The sequence below is a fragment of the Vombatus ursinus genome, unplaced genomic scaffold (genome assembly GCF_900497805.2).
Source record: "Vombatus ursinus unplaced genomic scaffold, bare-nosed wombat genome assembly UNPS02008996.1, whole genome shotgun sequence".
NCBI classification, from domain to species: Eukaryota; Metazoa; Chordata; class Mammalia; order Diprotodontia; family Vombatidae; genus Vombatus; species Vombatus ursinus.
The window spans coordinates 8504418-8531938 of NW_020948774.1; the positions used below are offsets into that span (position 1 = coordinate 8504418).

Below are 27521 nucleotides of genomic sequence, written 5' to 3' on the forward strand. Positions count from 1 at the left end.
TTTAAGTTTTTTACATGCAGCAGGCAGATTATATAAATAATATCCTCATTTTACTGATGAAGAAGCTCCTATGGGATTTAGTTTGGGCATAATTTTCAAGGAATAAGGGAAACTCATGGAGAGTACCAATTGGGTAATAAAATCCCACTGAAAATTTGGTTCAGAGGTTCATTGTTCTGCTGAACTCAACCCAGTGTAACCAAGAAGTTTATTGACTGAGGTAACTGAACCTGAGTATACAGAAAGGACTATGTTTGAAGTCCCTCTAACCCTTACCACAGTATTTTGCTGAACAAATCAGTGAACATAATTCCTACATCTCTTTCAAGGCCTACCTACAGCCCCATTTCCTCTATGAAATCATCTCTAGCAGACCCAGTCCTTTGTCAGTTCTACTCATTTGGGCTTTAGCAGATGCTGCCTTGGGTTGTTATTGTTGGGGTTCATGGGCACCCCAAAACGTTGGGGTGCACCAGAATGATGAGAAATAGACAGGTTGTAGGGTCTGTCCTGAAAGGAATTCACTCAGACTTCTCCAAGACAAAGGCATTTTTGGGGTGATGCACCCGGCAGGTGCTCCTGTGGAGCTCCACGTGGAGAGACAGAGCAGTTAGGCACATTAGGTGTCTGTCCATATGCAGTTTGATGGGATGGGGGAAGGGGGAGCAGGAGCAGGGGAGGAGAGGCAAGCATGGTTCTAGAATGCCTGGAATAGTCAGGAGGTATCTTTGTCATATAGATAAGCAAGAAGAACAGGAAAGGGGGAAGGGGAGAGCTGTTCTGGAATGTCAGGTAGTTGTGGGGTGCTTTGAGAAAATATACAGATAGGTCCATGGTGGGGGCATCAATGCATAGTCTATAGTTGGTCACATCTTGCGTTTTATCTCATATCTCACATCCAGCATCCTGCCTGCCTGATCTGCTTCGAACACTCTATCTACCTCATCATTATTTTATCCTTTTTTAATGTCCTTTCTTCCTAATGAGGCAACTTGAGCACAGAGCCCAGCATAACTGAACAAGAACAGTTAATAAATCCTCATTGATGATGATGGTATCAAAGAACTATAGATCAGGAGGCAGGAGAGTGCTGGAACCAACTTAAACCTACTTAAGAGAGTAGGTTTAATTTTTATTTGTTAATTTTTGTTAAATTTGTTAAATTTTTGGAGTGAGCAATTACACCTCAAAAATCAGCAAATGCTGTAAATCAGGGCTTGATTTATTGTTTGTCGATTGCCTAGCCTTAAGAAAATGATGGAGAAAATGTAAATAATGCAGATTGTACTTAAAAGTGTCCCCTGCATACATTTGGAAAGCTGGTTATTAAATATTTACCAAGCAAATTTCTGGCTTGAGGGATCCTTTGAGGTCATCTGACTCTTTCAAGAGGTGAGGAAACTGAAGGGCATAAGGGTGAAGGGACTTAATTATCTGAGTCACGTGGCAGTCAGATGAGTTAGATTATTTTCCAGGAGGCCAGGTAATTGCTACTTTCTCCCCATTCTAAGAAAGTTCAGAAAGGCAGTGTATAGCCATAGTGGTTAGACTGAAGGATTAAGAGATCTTGCTGGGCTACTAACTGTGTGATCTTAGACAAGTCTCGTCATTTTTCTAGGCCTCACATTCTTCATCTAAATAATAGAGAGCAGAAATGGGTTGCAGTCAAACATGGCAATGTTTAAAGTCCATTTTAACTGTAGCATTCTATGAATATGGGTTATTCTTCCAAGCACCCAAGGAATTTTTCTCTGTGATGTTTCTGCCCCAATCCCAACTGACCTCCCCCAATTCTCTTTCCTGCTCAGCGAACCAGAATAATAGCATACTTAGAAAAAAGACACACAGCTGAGGAACAGCAGTTTTCTAAAGGGATAAATTTGGATTTAGTGTTTCTACTTCAGTAAGCATTGGATCAGAAGGAGTAACTTTTAGTGATTCCAGAATCTGGAGAAGGAATTTCTTGCTCACCTCAAAAAAAAATCTTTCACACCTGCTCCTAGGTTTCTGATAACTTGGATTCCAAAATTCCAATTAAGATGCAAGAACTACTGAGAGAGGTTTTTTTTTTTTGTTGTTGTTGTTTTTTGTTTTGGACTAAACCTGTGACCCTTGCCGTGGGTCACACAGCCAAGGTATGTCATAGACAGTCCTTGAACCTAGGTATTTATTATTCTAAGTACGTGTTACCCTTATCTGCTACAACATGCTACTTCTCATTGGGGGAGTTAATTCCACTTAACTCATAAGAAAGTATAAATTACTGGGGCAGCCAGGTGGCACAGTGAATAGAGCACCAGTCCAGGAGTCAGGAGGACCCAATTCAAATTTGGCCTCAGATGCTTGCTAAGCTGTGCGACCCCGGGTAAATCACTTAACCCTGATTGTCTCCCTCCCCTCACAAAAAAAGTATAAATTACTGATATAAAATACATCCTTGTGCCGTTATATTTAGGTGGAAACTTGGATTTGTCCACTTTCTCCTGACCCATTTTACTCAAGAAGAAACTGAGACCTAGAAAGAGGAAGAGACTTAGCCAGAGTAGGAGGCAGATCCAGGACTATAACCCTGGCCTGCTGATTCCTCATCCCATGCTCTTTCCTCTGCCTCAGTTTCCTGAGAGCAAGCTCTTAATTGAGAGCAGAAGGAGGTGAAGGAGATTATACTGTTGAGGTAGAGAAAACACCAAAAGCAGGCTTTAAGGTTTGGAAGAAATAATTCATCTATATCTCAACCCACCCTAGGGTTAGGTATTGGTGGGACCATGAAAAAGGGGAGAGATGGGATAAGGACAGAAAAGGGTCATCCTTTCTTAGGGAGGCTTCTCTCTTCTCCCGAATTTCTTTGTACTTGAAGAACTCATTATTGACCCTTACCAGCAGGGAATAGTTCCCCCAGCCTTTTCATCAGATCTTCTGAAGCAGGTCAGACATCCCTTTGGACATTATACTGCTCTCAGAGCATTTCCTGAGCTAAAAGCCCATGAAAATCCATTGAGGCAATGTACTAAAAAAGGATATTCTGGATAGAGAGAACTTCATTTGGTGGGTAGAATTGCCAAAGTCATTATATCCACCCTAAATCTCTACATTCTTCCATCTCTGAAACTCAGGTACTGGCTATGACAGTGAGACTCTTTATGGATTCCACCTGATTTATGTTAATTTCTGTGGAGTAATTAAACCCCAGGGAATTAACACTTTCAACTTGAAATCTGAATTACAGTAGCTTCTTTCATAATCACAATTTTATAAAAGCATTAAACATTGAAAGGCATCTGGGGATTGCAGAGAGGAAGGGGAATAAGGAGAGAAAGCTTGAATTTGGCACTAACAAGAGTCCTGTTGTCCTACAGCCTGCAGGAAGGCCCAGGCATGGGTTGGGAGGGCCTCCATTGAGTAGGCCTGGGAAATCCCTGCAAATTCCAGACCTGGAGATTATAATAGTGATTTTGAGCTGGACGGGACATTAAAGAACATCTATTCTAACCCATCATTTTACAGATGAGTGACCTGAGGCCCAGGGAAGTTAAATGACTTGCCTCAAGACGTATAGGTAGCAAGTGGGGAAGCCAGGATGTGAACGTGATTCCCCGATTCTAAATCCAAAACTCTTTCTAGCGTACGATTCCTATCTTTGTTGCTTAGTGTTCCAGGGGTTTGCCTAGCCCTCTCTGTGAAAAATATCCTGAAGCTTTTGAAGTAAGTATTCTTGATAAGTATAGTTAACTAGTTAATTGTTATCATTTATACCCATTGCTGCTAGCAAGGGGGAAATAGCTGTGGTTCAGATCTTGGCAGGGAGGGCTGGAGCAGAAGTCCCTGAACACTGTCAGTCTATTTTGTTAATCAAGTTGATGCTTGAGTTCCTGCTGGGGTGGGGTGGGGGGATGCAGCTCAACAAGAGCTGGTTCAAATGAAATTGGTCACATACCTACCTTGGAATGAGGATCCAGCAAGAATGCTAGACTGGTGGGACTCCATCTAGAGATCTGTGTTCTAGTCTCTTGTTTGCACTGTGATCTTGGCCAAGCCACTTCATTTTTCCTTATTTATAAAATGAGGGAGATTTTTATTTCGACTATATGATCTATAAGGGATTCCTTCAAGTTCTGATAGTTTGAGATTAAATCTAGGATTAACCCAACTTTTCCCTAGCTAGTATTTGATCCAACAATTCACTACTAAGCCTATACCCCAGTGGAATCAATGAAGAGGAAAAAAGACCCATACGTGTGTAACAGGACCTTGGAGCATGCCCAGATCACTTAACATGGAGGTACCTTGCATCCTGTGTTCTCCTACCTACCATGTGGGAGGGAGTAGCCTCCATCAATTAGGCAGCTGGAACAGGCAGTGTCTTTAAAACTGGCGGACTGACAGTCTCAACTTTCTCCTGTGCCCCACACACTTTTACTTGTTGGGGCCAGCAGATGAAGATCACACACAGTTCGTACAAAGTTTAGCCATAGTTTGACCACCATGAACTACCTTGCCTTCCCTCTCCTTTTTCCCTTGAATCTTAGAAATGGGCCTGGGTCTTTGTTCATTGCGTTTCATTTGTCTTTCTCGGTTTTAGGTGTTTATAGTAATCTCTGTCCTGCTGAGGGCTGGAGCCATGGTGGCAGTGGAGCCAGGATTCAGGGTGGGATATCATAGCCAGTCAGCTAGCTCTGCAGGGAAGCCCTGAGAAGACAGGGTGCCTGGGACTCAAACCAAGGTGGGTTTTGGACTTAGAACTTGGAACTATCCTTTACAGGAACTGATCGAAGCTATGAACCTAATCTTCTTCCCCTCCCCAGGGATTGAGGGGGCATGAGAGGGTAGGGATTAAGCACTATATGTTGAGAGTATAAGTTTGTATATTTGTGATTATGACTTTGAAATAAATATTTCTTTGTAAAAGTTAATCTGACTTTTATTGGCTAAATGGAACTGGGGTGCAGAGTACCCATCCCATACAATTCGGGGAACACCACTGGCGGCCCCCCAATGGAGCCAATGGCAGAAAACCTAGATGTCCCCAAACCCTCTTATGGGAACCAGAGAAACTTAGGGGAGGGATGAGATGTAACGTACCTGGCTTTCAGACAGTGGAACCAAGGTAGACAGTATTACATGTACAAACAATTTTTAGCAGCCTTTTAAAAAATTCATTTTTATTTTCTGTTCTGAATTCTCTCACTCCCTTCTTCTCCTCCCACAATAACTAAGAAGGCAAGAAAAAAAGTTCATTATAAATATGTGTCATCATGGAAAACAAATTTCTGCAATTAGTTATGTTGCTGCCCCCCCCAAAAAGAAAAAAAACAAAGAAAATGAAAAAAGAAAATATGCTTCATTCTACCCTCTAAGCCCACTAACTCTCTATATGGAGGTGGATAGCCTGTTTCATCATGAGTCCTTTGGAATAGTGGCTGGTCATTGTGTTTACCAGAGATCTTTAGTTTTTCAAAGCTGATTATCTTTACAATATTGTTGTTATTGCACAAATTGTTTTTCTTGTTCTATAGTTGTTCTTTTTCTTGTAGCAAAGAACTGGAAGCAAAATGGGTATCCATCAATTGAGGACCAATTATGGTATATAAAAATAAAGGAATATTATTGCATCACACTAAATGATTTTTTTTTAGGCAATTGGGGTTAAGTGACTTGCCCAGGGTCACACAGCTAGTAAGTGTCAAGTGTTTGATCTGAGGCTGAATTTGAACTCAGGTCCTCCTGACTTCAGGGCCAGTGCTGTATCCCCTGCACCACCTAGCTGCCCCCATCACACTAAATGATGAATGCGTCTATTTTGGAGAAATCTGGGATGACTCGTATAAGATGATACAGAATAAAGTGAGCAGAACCAGGAAAAAAATCAATGAAGTAACAACAACATTGTAATGAAAAACAAGTTGGAAAGACTTAAGAACTCTGATCAACTCGAAGATCAAATAGGACTTCAGCAAACCGATGATGGATGAAGCATTCTACTCACCTCCTGACAGAGAGGTGATAGACAAATTTTTGGACATGGAAATGTGAGAATTTGTTTTGTTTGATTATGCTTATTTGTTACAAGAACTGTGTTTTCCCCTTGTTATTTGGGGGATGCATTTTGGGTGGGGGGAGGGATAAGGAGGAGCTAGTGACAGTGTTGCCAAAAAGAAGAAGAAAAGAAATAAATCACTGAATCACTGAAAATTTTTTTAAAATGCACAGAACAGAGAAGCAAACTGTATGTAATACAGATTCATTGTTTCTCAAATAATTTTCTTTATCTGTTCTACTTTGTATATGGAAGTGTTCTTTTTTTTGTTTTTGATATTCATTAATTAATAATTTAAAAAACATCTAAAGATCAACCTTCCAAAAGTGGTCCATTTTGGTTGTAACTATTAGCTTCCTTTTAGTCTTCTCTTCCCTTCCCTTTCCTTGTCACTACCTCTATTCCTGTTGAATTTAATTTGGTATTTCTCCATCAAAATCTCTATGGGTAATTCTGTGTGTGTGTGTGTGTGTGTGTGTGTATGTGTGCATGTTCAGTCTTCCTTTATCCAGTTCAGTTAAGAATAAGGTTACATGATTTTAAGTCTCCAAAGAGGAGATGGAGAACTCTTCTCATAGATCCCTTCTTTGGGAAATAATAAATTTCTGTTATTTTTCATTTCTTCTATAGTATATCTTTTTCCCTCCCTTTTGCTTCCTCTCCTAAAACCAAGAACATAGGACAAAAATCACATCTAGATCCTATGTTTGTTTTATTTAAATATATTTGTGACTACTGATGTCATTACAATTCTCAAGGCACAGTTATCTCTTCTCCCCTATTAAAATGTAAATACTTAGTCATTAGTGTGTATCAGTGTATATTCTCCCACCTTGTCTCCCACTGCCACCATTTTCTGTTTTTGTCATAGTTACCAATCTGGTGGCTCTGAGGTAGATCTTCAGAGTTGTCTTAATTTGTATTTCTGTTATTAGTGATTTGGGGCATTTTTTACATGGGTATTGATAGCTTGCTTTTCTTCTTTTAAGATCTGCTTATATTTTTTCAGCCATTTGTCTGTTGGGAAATAGCTTCTATTTATATATATTAGAATCACTTCTCTTTATATCTTGGAGATCAGACTTTTTTTTGGTTTGTTTTTGCTAGGCAGTGGGTTTAAGTGACTTGCCAGGGGTCACGCAATAAGTGTAAAGTGTCTGGTCTGAGATCAAATTTGAACTCAGGTACACCTGACTCCAGGGCCAGTGCTCTATCCACTGTGCCACCTACCTGCCCCCAGAATATCAGACTTTAACAAAAATTGTTCTCTTCTAATTTTATGAACTTTATTTCCCACTTTCCCCCCATTTTATTTATTTCTCACTTTATTGCTCTTGATATTTTTGATCCTCTAGATGAATTTTGTTATTCTTTTTTATTTCTATAAATTAACCCTTTGTTAGTTTGATTGGTATGGCACTGAATATGTTAATTTTGTGCAGAAACTTTTCAGTTTTATATAATCAAAACAGTCTATTTTATTGCTTATGATCCTGTCAGTTTCTTCTTTGGTTAAGAACTCTTCTCAAGTACATAGCTGCTCCTTTAGTTTATTTATGTAGTTAGCTTTTATACCTGGATCATGTAACCATTTAGCACTTATTGTGTATTGTATATAGTATAAGATGTTCTAAGCTTAATTTCTGCCAGACTACTTTCCAACTTTCCAACAGTTTTTGTGGAATGCTTTTCCAATAGTTGGGTACTTTGGATTATGCTACTGTGTTCATTTGCTTCTCAGTCTTCTGTTTCTAATCTGGCTCTTTGATTTTTTTTTCTTCTATTTTTAAACAGTACTGTTGACTAGTGAAAATTGGTTTGACTAGTATGGCCCCCATCCCCCACTTCACCCTCTTTCTAGAATGGTACCATTAAGGTTAAGTTTCCTACTTCCCTGTTTTCATTCCTAGTTCCCTGTTCCCTATCCTTCCCTCTTTATTGGGTAATTTGGAAAATCCTTTTATTTTATAGGTCCTATAGATAAGAGAATAATTTCTTATTGGTATCATATTGGCTCTTTGTCTTAAATGAGATATAAGTTTGAGCTCAGAGTAGACCTTTGCTCTGCCCCCCACCCCTCCCCACCATGTGCTGACACATTGAGCGTGTCCTTTTTGGCAGCTGTTTTCCTCCTTCCTTTGTGGGTAGCAATAATATTTGTTAAAACCAACTCTGTGTGGAACGACACTTTTCATCTGGACTCCCTTGTGTGACAGGTAACAAATAATTTTATTGATTACCTCTCTGTAGTGTAGTTTGAAATCTGGTACTGCTGAGCAACTTTCTTTTCTACTTTATAAAATCATTACTTCAGACATTCTTGACCTTTAGAATTGAGAGAGTGGGGAAAGGCTTCCTGTAGAAGATGGCTTTCCTAAATCTAGCTCTGCTACTAACTCTATGTGTGACCTTGAGCAAGTCACAGCTCTTCAGGTCTCAGTTTCCTCATCTGTAAAGGCTGGAATTTCTAAGGGCCTTTCCAGGTCTGGACAGACTATAAAACATTTATGAAATGCTTCTTCTTTTAGGTTCCAGATCTTTGATTCCTCTCCCTGGGCATTCAGAGCCTCCCCCACACCCCATCCCACAACCCAGAAAAGACCGAGAAAAATAGCCCCTACTTTCTGACATCCCAACAAAATATTTATTATTTCAAGAAATAAATCCTTTACAAAGAGAGGAAGGCAGGGAGGGAGAAAGGAAGGAAAGGAAGGGAGAGCTGAAGACAGAAGAGAGGGAGGAAAGGAAGAAAAAGAAAGAGAATAAAAGAGTTTCTCTATTGCTCCCCCCACCCCCCAGAATCAGGAATCAGGCCCTTGCTGTCGTTTCTAGCCCCAAAGTCTTTCTAACTGGTCCCCTGGTTCCTGCTTTTGAGCAGGCTGGGACCCACTCAGTCAGAATGGGGGTGCCTTCTTGGTCAGGGAACCTAAAACCAGATCCTGGAATGCTGCCCTACCCTTCAGTAATATTTTCCCCCCACCCTAATTTTTAAGGGAAGGGGTAAAGGGGTGGTGGTGCTTGGGGTTGCATTTCAGGACAGCAGGTAGCCCTCGGAGGGGCAGATAATCAGTAAGGGGAAGGGAGGTGTGGCAGTGTACCTGGGTACCCAGATCTTTCCAAGCCAGGAAGGCTCTGGGCCTGGCTAGTCTATTTGTAAGGTCAAAGAAATGAGAGTGAAAGGGAGAGTTAGGACAGGGAGTCCCCAGGGATTGGGGCTGAGGACATGCTGCATAGGAGTGGATTAATCTTAAGAGCTGACCAGAGGCTTGGGAAATCTGGAGGCAGGAGGGACAGTTTCTGTTAGGGCAAGGGGGTTGCCCCTTTGGAGTGGGAGGGTAAATTTATCCAGGGTCTGTAATAATAATAACAATAATAATAATAACTAATAGTCATGTGGTACTTTAAAGTTTGCAATGTGCTTGTGCAGCTGGCTCCAGATGCCCATATTCAACCTCTGTGTAGGCAAGCACCCAGAAGTGAGCTCTGAACTTTACCCTCAGGGTAAGGCTTTTTTTTTTAAAGAGGGCCATAGAGTAGTTTCAGGAAAACTGCGTTTCTCTTAAATGAAGATAAGGGGCAGAGGGAAGGAAGCTACAGTGGCCTGAGCCTTCAGAAATTCTGTCGTCAGAATGACTTGGAAATCCTAGGGATTTGCCTGGAAGGCAGAGAGTTTATCCCATCCATTTTACCTGTCCTGGCCCCTGCATGGCAGGGTCACTGACTTTGCACCATGGGCCTAGGCTGTTTTATTTTTTATTTAGAACTAAACTTACTGCCTCTGGGTCAGGAAAAATAAATAGAATTCAAGCCCAGGCCCAAAAGAAGGAATTTGGAATTACAGGGTAGAAAGATCAGCTCCCAAGGCTTGAGTAACAGTCCTCACACCCCCAATGCTGGCCCCTGCTACTTGAAGGTGGGTTGTGCTGGGGCCCTGAGAGCTGTTCAGCTACTTTGGCTGTTAAATGAAGAGCCATGAAGAAGGAAGGCAAGAGATCAGAGGCAGCACCAAAGACTACCAGGCCCCCCCCCATCTAACTCTCCCACCCTGGCCATGCCTTGCAGAGGACCAGGGCCCAGAATGATCATGCAAATCTCATAAATAAAGGAGGTTGCCCAAAGGCAACCAGCATTAAGGTTCAATTTGCTCATGTGTCTCATGCATTGAGGTCAGGGAGGGTGACAAAGCCCTTTCCCTTGACCTCTCTGTAGGGACCTTCAAACTAGCTTCCTTCCCTGCTCTCTGTTCCCACTCATTTACACATTAATGGCTCTTGCCCTGGGCCCAAGATGTCTAAAATTTTCCCTCTCTTGGTCTACATCTGGTTTGACAGGACATAGAAGATGAAGCTTATGGGGGCCCCTAGATTCAGGCTGCTTTTCCTTAGGTGCCTTCTAACCCATCTCTCCTCTTCTTAGCTAAATCCCCTGGTGTCTAGGCCTTTCAGCAGTCAGAATCATGAGCCTAGAACGGAGACTGAAGGAACAAGACTAGTCCTTTTCCCCTTCCCTCCAGGGAGGCTTGGTACTCCACTATTACCATTTTCCTGCCTTGGAGAAGGACCCATTTCCACCACTAGGAATGTTCCAGTCTGGATTCAGGGAGGGTGGGCCATGGAGAACCAAAACTGCTGGTGCTTTCTCCTGGTAATGGGGCAGGGTAGCCAGCATATCTCAACAGTTCTCAGTGAAGGTGGGAGACAGGAGATGGAGATGAAGAGGAGGATATAGATAGAGGAAGGTTGGTACAAAGGAGGCTATCAGCAGCCCCTACCCCCGGCTCAACTCGAAGACATCACAAGCAGTCCTGGCAGAGGGCCACTTGTCCCTTCTGGAAGTCTCGGCATGGGCAGAGCCGGCGGTATTTGGTGTTGGAGCCAGCACAGCTATAGAGTATTGGCTCTTTCTGCAGGTAGCACTCTTGACCTGGCTGGGCAAAGGCCGGGTACAGATGATTCATTTCTGACTCAGTTCGATCACAACTGACATTCAACCTGTGGGGAGGGAGAGGAGCACACAGACACCTGGCCACCCAGCTTCCCCCAATTCTAGCAGGTCTAATGAAGTTACCCTCCCACACACCACCAACTTGGCTCCCTATGAGCCCAGGGTTACCAACAGATTCCTTCCCCCACCCCTCTCTTTCCCTTCCTCCTTTACTTCCATCAGAGTGGCTCCTGGGGGAGCAGGATAGAATACAGATTGCTTATTCTACTCTTTTTCCCATCCTCTCCTCTGGAAGAGATATGTGTAGGAAGGCACGATCTAGTCATAACCAAACCTTATTTTACCATTTGGCTTCCCACCCAAGGCTGGTCAGGGGAATGTGCTCTGAGAGAAGGTTTGAGTAGAAGTGAGGAGAGGGTTCTTAAATCAAGATATGGCCAGGGTGACCTTAGGCTTAGGCCAAATGCAGGTGAGGTAGAGGATTACTCAGGGGTTGCAACTTTTTAGATGAGTTTCTCTGAAGTCCCCTGTGATTTAAAAAAATTTTTTAAATATCCAGAAACCCTGGAAAGATGTGCTTTTAGCCTGGGTTCTAAGTGCTAGGAATATGGAAACCAAACATCCAAGATGTTTAGGACTTGGGTACCAGCCTTCTTGGGAAGTGTCAGAAGAGGCAGAAAAATCATCTTAGATTAGGAATGTTGAAACTTAGAGGCTTCCTGTACACCTTTAGGGAATAGAGGTAGGCAAGGGAGGAAGGATGGCATGATGGAAAGAGCGTGGACCAGGAGTCAAGAGAAAGGATTTTCAGATTTGGTTTTGCCACTTATTTATGTAACCTTAGACAAATCACTTCATCTCTCTGGGCCTCAGTTTCCTCAGCTCTAAAATGAGGGGATTACAATACTATAATTTTTGGGGGGGTCGGGTTTTCCTTTCTGTCTAGAGGCACTGGAGTGAAGGAGGAATGCACAGACACTCACTTCAGGAAAGCATCCAGGGTGTTGATGAAGTGGAAGAAGGAGGGCTCACATATGAGGCCCCTGTCCAAGCAGGTATCTGTGCAGGTCCTCCCGGTCTCTGCCAGCCAGCCCTGAAGTGAGTGCATGGGAGGCCAGGCTTCCGAGCCCTGGCTGGCATTGTGGGGCCAAACCAGGTGTGTGGCATTGGGTGCCAGGGCAGTGGGCGCTCGAGCAGGTTGGGGTGGAACCACCAGTGGGGAGGTTTCTGTGGTTGCACAGAAATCCTGCCAGGAGGAAATTAGAATTAGGAAAGGGAAATGGGTAGTGATGAAGTTATAGGGCAGAGCTGGGCAAAGATACCACCAAGAGTATTCCTTTCGTTTCCTCTTGAAAGGGAACAGCATAATCACAACTGGCCCTGAGCAGCATGATGCATAGAAACAACACTAAATTTGGAATCAAAAGGGTTGGGGTCAAATCCCTATTCTGCTTCCAGTTACGTGACTTAGGGTAAGTCACAATCTCTCTAGCCCTAGGTTTCCTCCTCTGTAAAACAAGACTAGAAACTTAAGTAGATGGCCTTTAAGGGTTAATAACACCTACCTCAAGGGGTTGCTGTAAGGGTCAAATGAAATATTTGTTTAAAGAAAAAAAGCATTTAGCATGGTGCCTGTCACTTAGTGGGTGCTATGTAAATGCCTGTTCCCTTCCCCCTTCCCCTTTTAAGGCTCCTTCTAGCTACAGTAGTCTCTGATCCTTTCTTTGTAGCTGAAGTCTCTAACTCAGTGTTTGGCATATATTAAGCGCTTAATAAATACTTGGTGACCGATTGACCTGTCGAATGTTCTATTGTGCCTTCACCTTCCTACCTCTATGACCTTCTTTTACTCCAGTTTCTTCTATTCTGTCTCTTTTTTTCCCCTCTTCCTTTTTTCAATCTTCTTGGCTCGTTTTTTAAAGCTCTATTAATTGTGCTCTATCCCCTACTCCCCTCGCATCCTTGGGGCACCACTGAGCTCTGCTTGGGGAACTTGGGGCTAAAGAGGATACCCTCCTTTGACTTGCAACAACAATTTCTTTCTCTCCCTGGACTCCTTGCCTCCCTCATGTACCTGTTTGTTCTTAATATTTAGATGTTTCCCTTGGTTTCTTTTTCAGAAAGGGAAAGAGTCAGAGGTTGGGAGAGGTCACAGCCTGAATGACGGAAAGGAAAGCATACTTCCTATAGGATTTATGGGTCTCTGCTCTCTATCCTCACCCCAGAAAGGTACTTTTGTAGATCATGCACTGTGATTTCAGCATGACTTGCTGAATGTTTATAGAAACATTCTGTCAGTAATATACCTTGGACAAATATGCTTGCCACTACACTTGTCTTAGATTGTGAGGTCCTACAGAGCAGGAGATAGATGGACAGTTTTCTTCGTCTATGAACTGGTACAGGTCTAGAAGCATTTAGGAGCTTGGTAAATGCTTTTTAATGATGATGATGGAAAGCTTGCAGGGGTGTACTAGAGCCTGCTCAAACATGCTGTTAAATTTTCAGTGTGAGCATTTGCATCTCAGAAATCAGCAAATGCCACAAATGAGGGTTTGATTTGTTGTTTTGTTGATTGTCTAGACTCTAGACTTTAAAAAATTATGGAGAAAATGTTAATAATGCAGATTAAATATAAAAAAAGGTATTTTGAGCACATGTTTTTCCCTCTCAAAAAAGGTGGTTGTTAAATGTTTATGAGTGTACCACTGATTGTATGGTATAATGGAAAGAATTCTGGATTGAGAGTCAGGAGACCCAGGGTATATGTAGTCCTGACTCTGTCACTAAGTTTGGGCAGATTACTTCCCCTCTCAGCACTTCAATTTCTTCATCTGAAAAAAGAGGCAATTGTACTAGATGATGCTAGATCTTAGGTTCATCTAGCTCTGAAATTACCTAAATTTCCTGTTAACCTCCATCCCTATCCCCAAATTAGTTTGTCTTGTGAAGACTGGTTAGTCTAAAAAGAATCAGAAGACAGATGGCCTTCAAAGACTAAGAGGTCTCTCCACCATTTAATTTATATTTTGTTCCAATTTCCTCCCATGTGTGATAAGGATGGGTTGGTTGGGGAGCAGAGAGTGAAGAAGCAATTAATCTAACATTGTCCAGGAGAAGGCCTTAGTGGGGGAGGAGGAGATTGGGGACTGACCTGATGCTGGATGTAGGCATAGATCCTCTCAAGCATCCCTTCACAGGTGTATTCGTAGGGCAGATAGGGGTCTACCTGTAAGAAGAAATAGGTGGGGTGAAGAGAGCAGGGAGGTCAACCGCTGCCCCCAAACTGAGCTATTACTTCCAGAGACCCAGGCCTCTGGGAGTCTCTAGATCAATCTATTTGGGGGAAGAGGTTAGTGGAGAGGAGTATATCCTAGGCCCTGAGAAGCTATAAGCAGTCTACTCCCCTTAGCAATCATCTCAGTTTAGAATTAACTGGACTGAACTTGAGGACTTTATCACAAGGGAACAAGGATTAATACCAGCATGGAAGAGGTGATTAGTCAAGTGGGAGCCCAAGGAAAGCATCAAGATGGGAATGGAGTTAAGGAAAAATGAAAAGAGACTGTTTAACCACTGGAGACGACTCTGCTCCTAAACACACAGAGGGGAATATATGGAATAATGGATAGTGGGCTGTACGTGGAGATAGTACCTGAGTTCAAACCCCAACCCGCCAGATTTGTGATCACAGGCAAATCATTTACCCTTAATAAACCTCAGTTTCTTCATCTGCAAAGTGAAAATAATGATCCTGGTACCTACTTCCCAGGGTTTTTAATGAGGATCAATCAATCAACAAACATTTATTAAGCACCTATTATGTGGATACTGTGCTATATATGCACTGTGGATGTGAAGCACTTTCCCCAAAAGGAGCTTATATTCTGGTAGGAAAGGGGGGGGGGAAGAGGGAGAGGGAGAGAGAGGGAAAGAGGGAGAGAGAGAGAGAGAGTGTGTGTGTGTAGTGCACGTGTGTGTATATATATATATATATATACACACACACATACATATATACATATACATATACAGAGAGTACATATAGAGTGTATATGTATATCTATTACATATACACACATACATACACATATATGTGTATGTATGCAAGTTTATATAATGTTAGGATAAGTTTAAGAAACTGGATGTTTAACCTGAAGAAGGTAAGGTTGTTGTTCAGTTGTTTTAGTCACGTCTGACTCTTTGTGACTCTATTTGAGATTTTCTTGGCAAAGATACTGGAGTGGTTTGTCATCTCCTTCTCTAGCTCATTTTACAGATGAGGAAACTGAGGCAGAGATAAGTGACTTGCCCAGGGCCACACAGCTAGTAAGCATCTGAGGCCGAATTTGAACTCAGGCCTGACCCTCTATCCGTTGCATTACCCAGGGGGACATGATAGCTACCTTCAGGTATTTGAAAAGCTGTCCTCTGGAAGAGGGATTAGACTTAGTCTGCTTGGCCTCATATAAAGAACTAAGAGCAAGGGAATGAAACTTACAGATTGGAAAATTTAGGTCTGATAGCAGGAAAAAAAATTCCTGGTAATTACTGTTTTCCAAAAGTAAAATGAAACACCTTAGGAGGTAGATAGTGGATTCTCCCTCACTGAAGGTATTTAAGCAAAGGCTGGATGACCACCTGTTGGGTATATCTAAGGAGTAGTTCCTTTTAAGGCATGAATTGGACTAAATGATTGCTGAGGTTCCTTCCAATTCTGTGATTCTAATTAGTTGCTAAATGCTGTTGCCTCTACCACTAGGAAATCCCTCCAAGCTGTCCCCATTTACCATTCCAGTGACCTCTAAAGTGAAAGCAAGTCACCATGGAAAGAGCACTGGCTCTAGAGTCAGAGAACCTGGGTTCAAATCTTGCATTAATACTTTACCTGTGTGGGGCAGCAAGGGCATACAGTGCATAGAGCACTGGCCCTGGAGTCAGGAGGACCTGATTCAAATCCAGCCTCTGACACTTACTAGCTGTGTGACCCTGGGCAAGTTGCTTAACCCCAATTGCCTCAAAAAAAAAAAAAAAACTTTACCTGTGTGACCTTGGGCAAGTTATTTACCTTTCCTGGTCCTCAATAAGAAAATGAAAAGGTTGGCTTAGATGACCTCTTAGGCCCCTTGCTACTCTTAAACAGAGTTTAAGTGACTTGCCCAGAGTCACACAGCTAGGAAGCTAATAATAGCTAGCATTTATATAATACTTACTACGTTCTCAGGGTCAGGCCTGAGTTCAAATTCGGCCTCAGACACTTACTAGGTCTATAATCCTATTATCCCATCCTGGTTCAGGCCCTCATCACCTCTTGTCTCAACTATCTCAATAGTTTACTAATAATTTCCTGATTTCACCTTCTTCACTCTTCAAATTGTCTTTCACACAATTGTCGCTTTTCTTTTTTTTTGGGGCTAGGCAATGGGGTTAAGTGACTTGCCCAGGGTCACACAGTTAGTGTTATGTATCAGAGACCAGATTTGAACTCAGGTCCTCCTGAATCCAGGGCTGGTGTTCTATCCTTTGCGCCGCCTAGCTGTCCCTTTACTATTCCTAAGACACAGGTCTGGTCACATTATTCCTCTGCTCAAATTTTTTATTGACAGCTCTCTATAATCTCCAGGGTAAAAATATACACTTCTTAGTCTTGCATTTAAATTCTTCCACAGTCTGGTTCCTAGCTACCTTTATGGCCTCATTTCCCCACCTCATTTACACACTCTTTGTTACAACCAAACTACTAGCTGTCACCCAAACTTGACCTGCTCCAAGCCTTCCCTCGAGTCTAGAATGGATTTCCTTCTCACCTTTTCCTTTTAGAATCCCAAACTTCCTTCAAGGCCTAGCTCAGCCCCTCTGCAAAGCCTTTCTCCATTAGTCAGTTATTAGAGTTCTTTTCCTCCAAATTATCTTGGATTTTCTTATCTGTTTACATGCCACATCCTCTTAGTAGAAAGTCCATTACTTGAGAGCAAGGGCTATTTCTTTTGGGCCTTGTATCCCCAGCACATAGTACAGTGTCTGACACATAGTAAGTGATTAACAAATGTTGAATTGAATTTTCCAGATGTGACCATCAATGGTTTCATGAGCCTGCAACAACAACAATAGTAGTAGTTGTTCAGTTATGTCTGACTCTTCATGACCCCATGGACCATAGCTGTAAGTGGGGGTTTTCTTGGGATAGATATTGTAGTGGTTTGCCATTTTCTTCTCCATTGGATTAAAGCAAATAGAGTTTAAGTGACTTGCCCAGAATCACACAGCTAGGAAGTGTCTGAGACTGGATTTGAACTCAGGTCTTCCTGACTCCAGGCCCAGTGTTCTATCCACTGAGGCCACCAGCTGCCTCTAAAAGTAGAAGTAATAGCAGCTAATAATAGCTAGCATTTATATAACACTTACTATGTTCTAGGCACCGTGCTAAATGCTTTACAATTATTGCCTCATTTAATCTTTATAGCAAGCCTGGGATGTAAATGCTATTGTTATCCCCATTTTACAGTTGAGGAAACTTAACCAACTTGCCCAAGGTCACATGGCTGGTGAGTGTCTGGTACTGGATTTGAACTCAAGTCTTTCTGACACTAGGGCCAGTATTCCATCCACTGAACCACCTAGATCTAACCTCAGTTCAAGAGATGTGCCTGGACATTCCTATGTTGTTCAGTTGTGTCTGACTCTTCATGACCTTTTAGACATAGTTTTCTTGGCAAAGAAACTGGAGTGGGTTGCCATGTCCTTCTCTAGTGTGCCCCCATTTTACAAATGAGGAACTGAGGCAAATAGGGGTTAAGTGACTTGCCCAGAGTCACACAGCTAATAAATGTTTGAGCCTGGATTTGAACTCAGACCTTCCTAACTCCAGGTCAAGTGGTCTATCCACTGCGCCACCTAGCTGCCCCAGACATTCCTGTGTCTGTGGTCTATTTATATTCCTTGCCCTCTCAGTCACCACTTTAGCTAGCTTTTCAGGGCATTTACCCTATGGGACCAAAGCATACTGGTCATGCCCTTTACACTGGTCATACATGGTACGTGCCGTACTCCACTGTTTCTTAAACTGGTGGTTCAAAGAGTCAGAAGCAGGGTGCTGTTGTCCCAGAAGGGACTTCAGCATTCTGAGTCCTTCCTGAAATCTGTTTCAGACAACCATGTTCCTGAAGGCAGCATCTGCTACCATCTGGAAGCATCTTATGTACAAAGCTCCAGGCCTAAGTTATAAATAAACACACCAAGGGAACAGATTTTCTTCTAAAAATGTTGTTCCCTATGCTTGCTGACAGCAGAATTATTCCTCCTCAGTCGTTTGAAGCCCTTGTCAAACCTAAATTCAAAGTCTCAGCTGGCAGGCAAAGCTCCTGGCCAGATACTTCCTGCCATAAATATCCTGCCAGAGAAGTCAGCCAGACTAGAGATTACATCCATTAGGTCTAATTACAGGTGAGCACCATAATCAGTTTCAACAGACTGTTCGGTGTTGATCCTGCTTATGAATACTGGGCTCCAGATTTGTAACAAGATAAGGAAAGAGGGGCTTTGATCAAAGATGTATTCGGCCAGAAGAACATCATCTTCTTCTTATCACCTTGAAAGCCTTTCTGCCACTACAAAAAAATGCCAAATTTGCTAATTCAGTCTGGAAATGTAAGTTACGCTGTCTCTTGAAGGCTGTTTTCACAAGGAGAAGTTAATGATGAAAATGGCATGACAAATGCTTTTGTGTAAAGGATGAGATATATATTGTCAAAGAGCGTGGGATATTGCCCCTGTTTTGTACAAACATTTTGTTATCTAATATTAATAGAAAAAGAACTTTAATGTATCCTGCTCAAAAATGAGTATGAAGACACACAGCTTTCAGATGGGATTTTGGACAGTTTGGACAAGAAAATGATCTGCGATAGAGATCTGAGGATTCGGATCTCTTTGTTAACAATATAGAAATAATGCCTTGCTTGTATGGGAACAGTTTAATGTTCTAAAGAGGCAAAGAAAGATCTCCTATTTATTCAAAACTAGAGAAGTGTGATTAGAAAGAAACATAATTTCAAGGATACCAAAAAGATTGAGGACCTTGTTGGGAATTTCAAGGCAGACGCATGAAGTGTATCCCTTTTAACTTGCATGTATAAATTTTATGACTAGTGAGGGTAAAACTAAAAAAGTGAGAAATCAGTCAGTCAATAAACATTTAAGTGCCTAATATATGCCACATACTGGCTGTGCTAAGTGCTGGACCAAATAAAGATTTGGAGACTGACATGTTTGAAATAGGACTGTTAATTTGGTAGGAGAAATCTGGGGAGTTGTGACTTCTTAAGTAAAAGGTAAGTTGTTAAGAATCAGGAGGCTTTCATTTAAACCACGGAACAGAACAAGAGGAAGACAGGCTAAAGAAGACAGCAGCAGAACCTAATAAGAGGTGAAGGCACAGGGTGGGGATGGAGAGAATGCTCCAACTGACTGATTCCTGATTGGTTGACAAGAATGAACATCATTGGCCAAGAGCTCCAGTGACAACAGCTATTGCTTTTTGCTGCTACAGTTTGTCCTTTGTTCTGGAAGAGAACCGTGACATCAGGGAGGTGATGCCACAACATGCAAGTGAATTGGATTTAAGTGAAGGAGAGCTATGCAAAGTCACTAGCCTCACTTTCTCCTCTGAAGCCATCTGGGTCCAGTGGCAGGATACAGATCAGGATGACTGGAAATGGCCCAAGATGCAGTTGGGTGATCTTGGCCTTTTTAAGCTAAGGACTTTCCCAAGTCTCAGTTTGTCTGTGGCAATGCCCCTTCAATGATTAAGGATAGGTAAAAAAAAAATGAGGCAAAGAATGGCCTCTTTGACCTAGTCAAAAAAAAAAAAAAGAAGTAAATCTGGGAGGGGATTGTAACCAGGTGGTAGTGGTCCATCTCTGTTACCCATCGACGTGAGAACAGGTTGGAGTAGTAAGCCCAACCAGTGAGAAGTGGGGATATTTCCCCAACCTAGACAAGAAGTATGAGGTCCCAAATTTTATACTGTAGGATTGTTTATATTCCATTTTGTTTCTAGACCCCACCCAGTATATATATTGTGAAAGCCTTAAAATAGATTACAGATTATTCGTTTTCTGTCATCATATAAGGGAAAGAGTTAAGGTTATTTTCTTTGGACTCTCCAGGACATTTGTGTTGTGCCCTCATCTTTCTCCACTCTGTATTTGCTCCCAGAATTTCCCTGCAAGAGGAGAAATGCACAAGGCTCAATGTCCTCAATGTCCATGCCCCAGCTCCACAGTGTAAATGGGAACAAAGTCAGAGAAAGGAGATCTGAGACTTATGGAAGGGTAAGGGACCAAAAATCAGAGTTGTGCGCAGCCATCCATGAATAGTGGAGGAGGAGGAAAGAAGATGGGGTTGTGTTCCTTGACTTAGAATCTTGGCTCCAATTTTCGAAGTTTTAGTTTTGGTGACACCTTTGGTTGAAGAAAATGATAGTAGCTTGCATTTTTATAGCATTTTAGAGATATAAGATGCTTTGCATACATTATTTCATTGGTTAGGAGATAGCATAGCTTAGTGGAAAAAACGTGGGATTGAGAGAGGCAGCTAGGTGGTACAGTGGATAGAGAGCAGGGCTGGGAATCAGGAAGACCTGAGTTCAAATCTTGCCCTTTGTGACCCTGGGCAAGTCACTTAATCACTGTCAGCCTCAGTTTCCTCCACTATAAAAACTATAATAATAGTACCTACCTGTGAGGATCAAATGTCCTGTTTAAGTGTTTCTTCCCTTCTTGAGCCCTGGTTCTTTTATTTACTAACTATGTTACCATGACCAGGTCACTTTACTTCCCTGGGCTTCAGTTTCTTCATCTGTAAAATGAGGAAGTTTGATTTAGATGATCTTTAAGGTCCCTTATAGCTCTAGGTGCTATGGATCTTCATATTAACCTTGCGAGGCATGTTGGACAGATAATTATCCCTTAGTGAGGGAACTAAGGATTGAAGTAGAAAAGACCATACTTCACCCACTCCCTATTGTAGTGACAAAACAAACAAAATCCTTCCCTGGAAAGCAAAGCCACCTGACCTTTATGCATTCATGCTGATTAATTGCTGGATTTGCTAAGTGCTAATTCCTCACTTGGCTCTGGTCTTTGGAGGGAAGTCCCAAAGGCAAAGTACAGCAGCGTAGTGAGGAAAGAGAGCAAGAAGGAACCTTGCTGGCTAATTCTTCATTCATAGGTATAAATATTAGGTAATTCATGTGCCACAGAGGACTGGCAGTTTCTTTTGCTATTAACAATCTCTTTCTCGGAATTATTATTGGAGGTCCACTGATACTAACTCACTCCATCCAACTTCCAGAGAGAAATCCCCTGATGGTTACTCCCATCTCTATATTAGGCAGTTACGTGCTGCTGACAATGGGAAAGATTTGCAGGGAGGAAGAACAATTCAGGAGTGGCTCTAGCATCTAGTGATTGATTGGTTATGTCATGAACACTGTCACTGGTAGGACAAGGGGTAGTTGGAGCTTAGTGGGAGATATCTTTCCATTTCCCCCAAATCTAGCTTACTCTGATGTCTAAAATGGACAAGGAGCCCACTAGGGTCAATGTGGTCTTAGCCATGGGCTAATTACCAAAAGAGTTGGCCAAGAGCTGAAGTTTATCCAAAATATGTGAGGATTTTATTCTGAGAATTACGTTGAAAGTATTTTAAATGGGGGCAGCTAGGTGGTGCAGTGGATAGAGCAATGGCTCTGGAGTCTGGAGGACCTAAATTCAAATCCAGCCTCAGACACTAGCTGTGTTACCCTAGTTAAGTCACTTAATCCTGATTGCCTCAAAAAAAAAAAGGTATTTGAAATGGTTCTGCTTTTAGTAGATGGGACTAGGTCCTAGGAAAAGTGAATCGCAAGGCTGAGAATGGGGTGAAGTAGAAAAGGAGGTTAGGAACTAGAGGAGTTCAGAAATACCAATTTATCCCCACCAGAAGAACACTTGGGCTTAGCAGGGCCTCAGGACAAAGCAGTAATTAGGGAACGGCCTTGGGTACTTTGCTTCTAGGTCCCAATATCTGGTTGGGAGCTGTACCTCAGACCCTGCCTACTGTGTACCCTTGGGCAAGGTCACTTAATTTCCTTGAGCCTCGGTTTCCTTATCAGGGAAATGAGGAGGTTGAACTTCCAGTCCTATTTGCCTGCCATCCTCCCCAGTCTCTATCCTCTGTGTCTCACTGAAGGCCTCTTCTTCTGCTAACCAACTTCCTTTCATTCTAGAATTCCTCCTGTCACTTTCCTTTCAACTTGAGGCAGGCATCTCTTTTTCCTGAAGGCACCACATCTCTTAGCAACTTCCCCAAGGCTAGCTGTTTCTTCTCTCAGCTCCCTGGCTCCGTCCTGCCACTTTCAGACCCTCCCTGCTCTGATATCATTACTTAGCAATCCACTGCTCTACAGACTTTTGGTCCTTTTAATCTATGGACCTCCAGGTCTCCCTATTTCCTAACAAGTTAATTACCAGGTTCATGATCTTCCCCACTTGTTCAACAATCCTGTTCCAACCTGCCTCCTCCAAAAGATTGCCCCCTCTGTCATCACTAAACTCTTCCATTTATTTTCACTTTCTCCCTGTCTTATTTCCTGCTGCCTACAAACATGTCTGTCTCTCTAGTCCTGAAAAAATCCTCTCTTGATTCTTCCATTCCTGCTATCGTCCTATATCTTTTCTGCCCTTTGTAGCTAAACTCCTCAAAAAGGCTGTCTACAATAGGTGCCTTCACTTTTTCTCCTTTCTGTCTTTTCTTAACCCCTTACTAGACTTCTGACCTCATCATTCCACCAAAACTCTCTCTCTAAAGTTACCAATGATCTCTTAGTTGCCAAATCCAATGGTCTTTTCTCAGTCCTCATTCTCCGTGACCTCTCTGCAACCTTTGACACTGTTGACCCCTCCCTCTTCCTCGACTCTCTTCTCTCTAGGTTTTTGGGCCACCACTTTCTCCTGGTTCTCCTCCTACCTATCTGACCACTCCTTTCCTGTCTCCTTTGCTTGATCGTTTTTCAGATCACTTCCTCTAACCATAGGTGTCCTTCAGGGGTCTATCCTGGGCCTTCTTTTCATTTTGTTTGTTTTTTTGCTAGGCAATGGGGTTAAGTGACTTGCCCAGCTAGTAAGTGTCAAGTGTCTGCGGCCGTATTTGAACTCAGGTCCTCCTGACTCCAAGGTTGGAGTTCTATCCATTGTGCCACCTAGCTGCCCCTATCCTGGGCCTTCTTTTCTTCTCCCTATATTCTGGATTTCATTACCATTTCTATGCTGATGATTCTCAAATCCACCTCTCCTTCAACCTCTCTGCCAACCTCCAGTCTCTCATCTCTAACTGCCTTTCAGACATCTCAAACTGGATGTCCACTAGACATCTTAAGTCAATATTGTCCAAAGGGGAACTCATTATTTCCTCCCCTAAATCATCTTTCTCACCTTCATTCCCACCTCTTCTGCCTACCTTCCCTATTACTGTAGAGGGCAAGACCATCGTCTCAGTCCCTCAGGCTTGCAACCTAGATGTCATCTTCCACTCCTCACTGTCTCTCATTCCCCATATCCAAGCTGTTGCCAAGACCTGTTGATTTTACCTTTGTAACATCTCTCGAATATACCTCCTTCTTCCCTCTGACACTCTAGTGCAGGCCCTCTCACTTCATGACTTGATTATTACAGTAGCTTGCTGGTGGATCTGCCTGCCTTAAGTCCCTCCCCACTCCAACCCATCCTCCATTCAGCCACTAAAATGATTTTCCTAAAGTGCAGGTCCTTATCATGTTACCCCCCCACTCAATAAACTCCAGTGGCTCCCTATTATTCCCAGGATCAAAGACAAAATGCTATGATTGGCATTCAAAGCCCTTCATAACCTAGCCCCTCCTACCTTTCCAGTCTCTTTACACCTCACTCCCTGACATGTACTCTTTGAACCAGTGACACTGGTCTCTTGGCTATTCCATGAACAAGACATTCTTGGCTCTGGGCATTTTCTCTGACTATTCCCCATGCCTGGAATTGCTCTCCCTCCTCTGTTCCCACTACTGACCTTCCTGACTTCTTTTGAATTCCCAACTAAAATCCCATCCTTTACTGGAAGCCTTTCCCAATCCCTCTTAATTCTAGTGCCTTCTCTCTGTTAATGATTTCCTATTTATCTTGTATATAGCTTGCTCTGTATATATTTGTTTGCATGTTGTCTCCCCCATTAGATTATAATCTTCTTGAGGGCAGGGACTGTTTTTTGTCTCTTTTTGTATCCCTAGTGTTTAGCACAGTGTCTGGCACATGGTAGGTGCTTAATAAATGTATATTGATTGATCCACTCCAACCCCATCCCTCTTTGAATACTCTGGCCTCCCTGTTTCAGAAACCTCAACTTCTATGAAACTGTCTGCAACAGAAAATGATGGTAGTGAATGGAAGGGATGGCTAAAGTAAAATGACTATGGTATGATTCACATGGTAGACCAGCAAACTGGTAGATAGAATAGATCACATAGTCCAGGAACCGACCTACTTTAGCAACTTGGGTTCTCTTGGTTTTGCCTTCTTCTCCTCACTGATCCTTCTCTAAAGGGGGAAATGAGCTTACCACAACCTCTCACCTGAATCCTCATGATGGCCTTGATGGCAGCCTCAAACTCTTCTGAATTGTTGTAGTCAACTGTCCATACGTGTGGCTTGCCAATGAAGTTCTCAGCATAGGGGTGTTGAGAAAACACCTGGCCAGGACACAAGGTGTCCTGAGCTTCTCTGTGTCCTGCTAAGGTAGCCCAGGTATAGAAAGCCAGACAGCCCTCCAACCCAAGTGTGCTGAAGGAATGCAGCCCCAAGCTCTTTGATCTTGTTCCATTTCTTCATATTTCCCAGGCTCCCTCCACTGTCCTTCCCAACCGACTATGTTCTTATCTCCCAGCTTTTGGGCTCTTTACTCATATAACCTAGAATTACAGATTTTCTCTTAACCTCACTTCCCATGCCTCAGACTCTCTCCTTATTCTGGAGACCCAATGTAATAATTATAAGAAAGTGGTCCTTGGAATCCCTAGGTTTCAAGCTGTGAGTAGGATTCTGGTACCCAAGGTAGATTCAGTTGTTGGGGGTAGGAAGTAATTACCCCAGGCCTCTTCTACCACTGAAAGGAGACAGAGGAAGTGGAAAGGGGCAGGAAAAGTACATGTCAGTGGGGAAAGATACTCCATGGAAGGAGTACAACTGTGATAGGATTATAAGGATACTGGGGAAAGACAGGCCAGTGGATGAAACCAACAGGCACAGGAAAACCAATTTAGGGGACTACCAGCACTCCTACAGACATCAGTGTCCCTCTTCTAGTTATGACTCTACTGGATCCTCCCCTCAGGGGCCAGAATTCTCCCATCACTTACCTCTCGAGAAGTGGGTTTTCCTCGAAAGAATTCATGGTTGAGGGAGCTATGAGGTGGACTGAAGCGAGACTGCAGGAAGATGCAGCCATTGGCAATAGCCTCTAGAGGAGCAGGGCCCTCATAGGGGAAGCCAAACCCTATGAAGAGCTAGGGGAACAGATAGCAGGACTGTCAGGGCAGGAATTGACTAATAGGTCACACATGTCAGAGAAACAAAAGCAGGCGTGTGAGGTTTGGGAGGGAGCTCGGGAAAAAGTAGGAACCAGGAAAGGAATCCAACATTTTTCTCCCAGAGGCTATCAGATAGTTTCAAGAACCATGTGTTTCTACACAGAAACTTGTTCATTATATCAAGCTTGCATCTCCCTGTGGCACAGATCTGTCCACCTGGAACCCCAGATTTCCTTGCCATAGTTCCCAAAGCAGCAAATGCTAACTCTCTGTACACTCGAGGATGTCTGGAGCTAACAAACCAAAGACAGTAGCCCCTACACCTACCATTCCTTCAACCCAATAAGACTTTGTCCTCCCACACCCAGACCTTCTAAAGCACTTTGTTTTCTGACTCTCTGATGCAAGCACTATATATGGAATTACAATTAATATGTGTATGTCCTGGTTTCTGACTCTCCCTTCATAAAAAGAGTAGAACCAAAGGGAGCTTTTCCCAACTTGACTCCACATGGGGAAGAATGGTGGCTTAATGAAATTTTGTATGTCCCCCCAGCCCCTAGCATTGGATTTTTCACATAGTAGGTGCTTAACAAATGTCTCTTTAATTGAATTAAATGGAATCTATCTAGAAGCTAGAACCAGGATCAGTTCTGTATGGAATCCTGTTGGTGAACAGCAAATGGAGCTGATACTACCTGCTAGGCTGAACTTGAACCAAACAAGGGATGAAATAATGCTTTAGCTACTTTTCTGTCACATAGTTTTTCTCTTCCCCCCCCTTAAAGCAGGAGTTCTTAACCTGGGGTCCATGAGCCTCTAAGGGTGGGGGGGGTCTATGAATCAATAAAAAATTTTTTCATTACTCTACCAATATAGTCTGAAACTCTACCAATATAGTTTTTGATAACTATACCAATCTAGTTGGAAACCAATATAGTTAGTTTCCTTCGTGGTTCTATGTATTTTATTTTATTCCTATATATTCATTTTATTCATTTATTTCATTCATTATTCTGAAAAGAGATGCATAGGCTTTACTAGACTGCCAAAAGGGTTCAAAGAAGGATAAGAATCTCTGCCTTAAAGAATCTGGAGGCCAACCCTCTCCCACACTCCACTCTGTAACCTTCCTTTTTTCCTTCCTTTCCTTTCCCTTTTCTTTGTTACCTCCCCCTCCCTGTAGTCCCAGCTTTCCTGGCTTTTGCCAGGCCCTAGGGACCATGATATGGAAGACATGGAAGGAGCTACTAGCAAAGGCTGCTATTAAAAATGGGTTGGGATAACTTTTACCTCTGTTGCTGAGGTCCACCCACTGCCCCTAGCCCTGCCTTAGAAGTGATTCTGTGCCCCTCACCTTGGCTTTTCGCAACAACTGTTGGAATTCCTGCTGTGGCAGAAGGCCATGGTTCTTCACAAAGGCAGGGACCTCTGGTGGCCGCTGGGTCTCATAGTACACAGTGCCATGGATCTCCATGTACTTGTTCAAGATGCCCAGAAACTTCTCCTTGCCCTGGGAGAGAAAGAGAAGGAATTACCAACGCCAGAAAATGCAGAACCACCCATGAGACACTGGTGTAACACTGGACTAGGAGTCAGGAATACACGGAATAAGGGAAGAATGCTGAACTGGGAGTCAAGGAGCTTGGCCTCTAGTTCAGTCTCTGTCACTAGCTTGCATTGTGACTTTGGGCATCTATCAAAATGGGACAGTCGGATTTAGGTTGACTTTCAACTCTATATTCCTATGACCCTTAGCTCTGCTTACCTTATATTTATCTAGGGAAGTATTGCTGAGAAGGGAGAAAGAGAAGGAAGAAAAGAAGTTAAGGAGAGATACTGGCCCTAAACTTTTCATATTACTGGGCCCAAAGTGGGAAGGGGAGGATGAGTTCATTCCATCAGCTGTGGCCTCGGAGAGTCCCAGGTGTAGTGCTCACATGAGGG

At 42.8% G+C, this 27521-nt stretch overlaps 1 protein-coding gene across 2 annotated transcripts in view; it reads right to left on the reverse strand.

Moving 5' to 3' along the window:
- Positions 1 to 10826: 10826 nt before the first annotated feature.
- Positions 10827 to 27521, reverse strand: part of MGAT5B (alpha-1,6-mannosylglycoprotein 6-beta-N-acetylglucosaminyltransferase B) — a 134641-nt gene continuing 117946 nt past the window's right edge. For both annotated transcript variants that reach the window (XM_027850262.1, XM_027850261.1), the window contains exons 12-17: positions 26932 to 27087; positions 25404 to 25550; positions 24621 to 24737; positions 14133 to 14207; positions 11962 to 12224; positions 10827 to 11025 (exon numbers count right to left, since the gene is read on the reverse strand). In XM_027850262.1, the coding sequence (XP_027706063.1) occupies positions 10827 to 11025; positions 11962 to 12224; positions 14133 to 14207; positions 24621 to 24737; positions 25404 to 25550; positions 26932 to 27087 (957 nt within the window). The remainder of the gene's footprint in view (positions 11026 to 11961; positions 12225 to 14132; positions 14208 to 24620; positions 24738 to 25403; positions 25551 to 26931; positions 27088 to 27521) is intronic.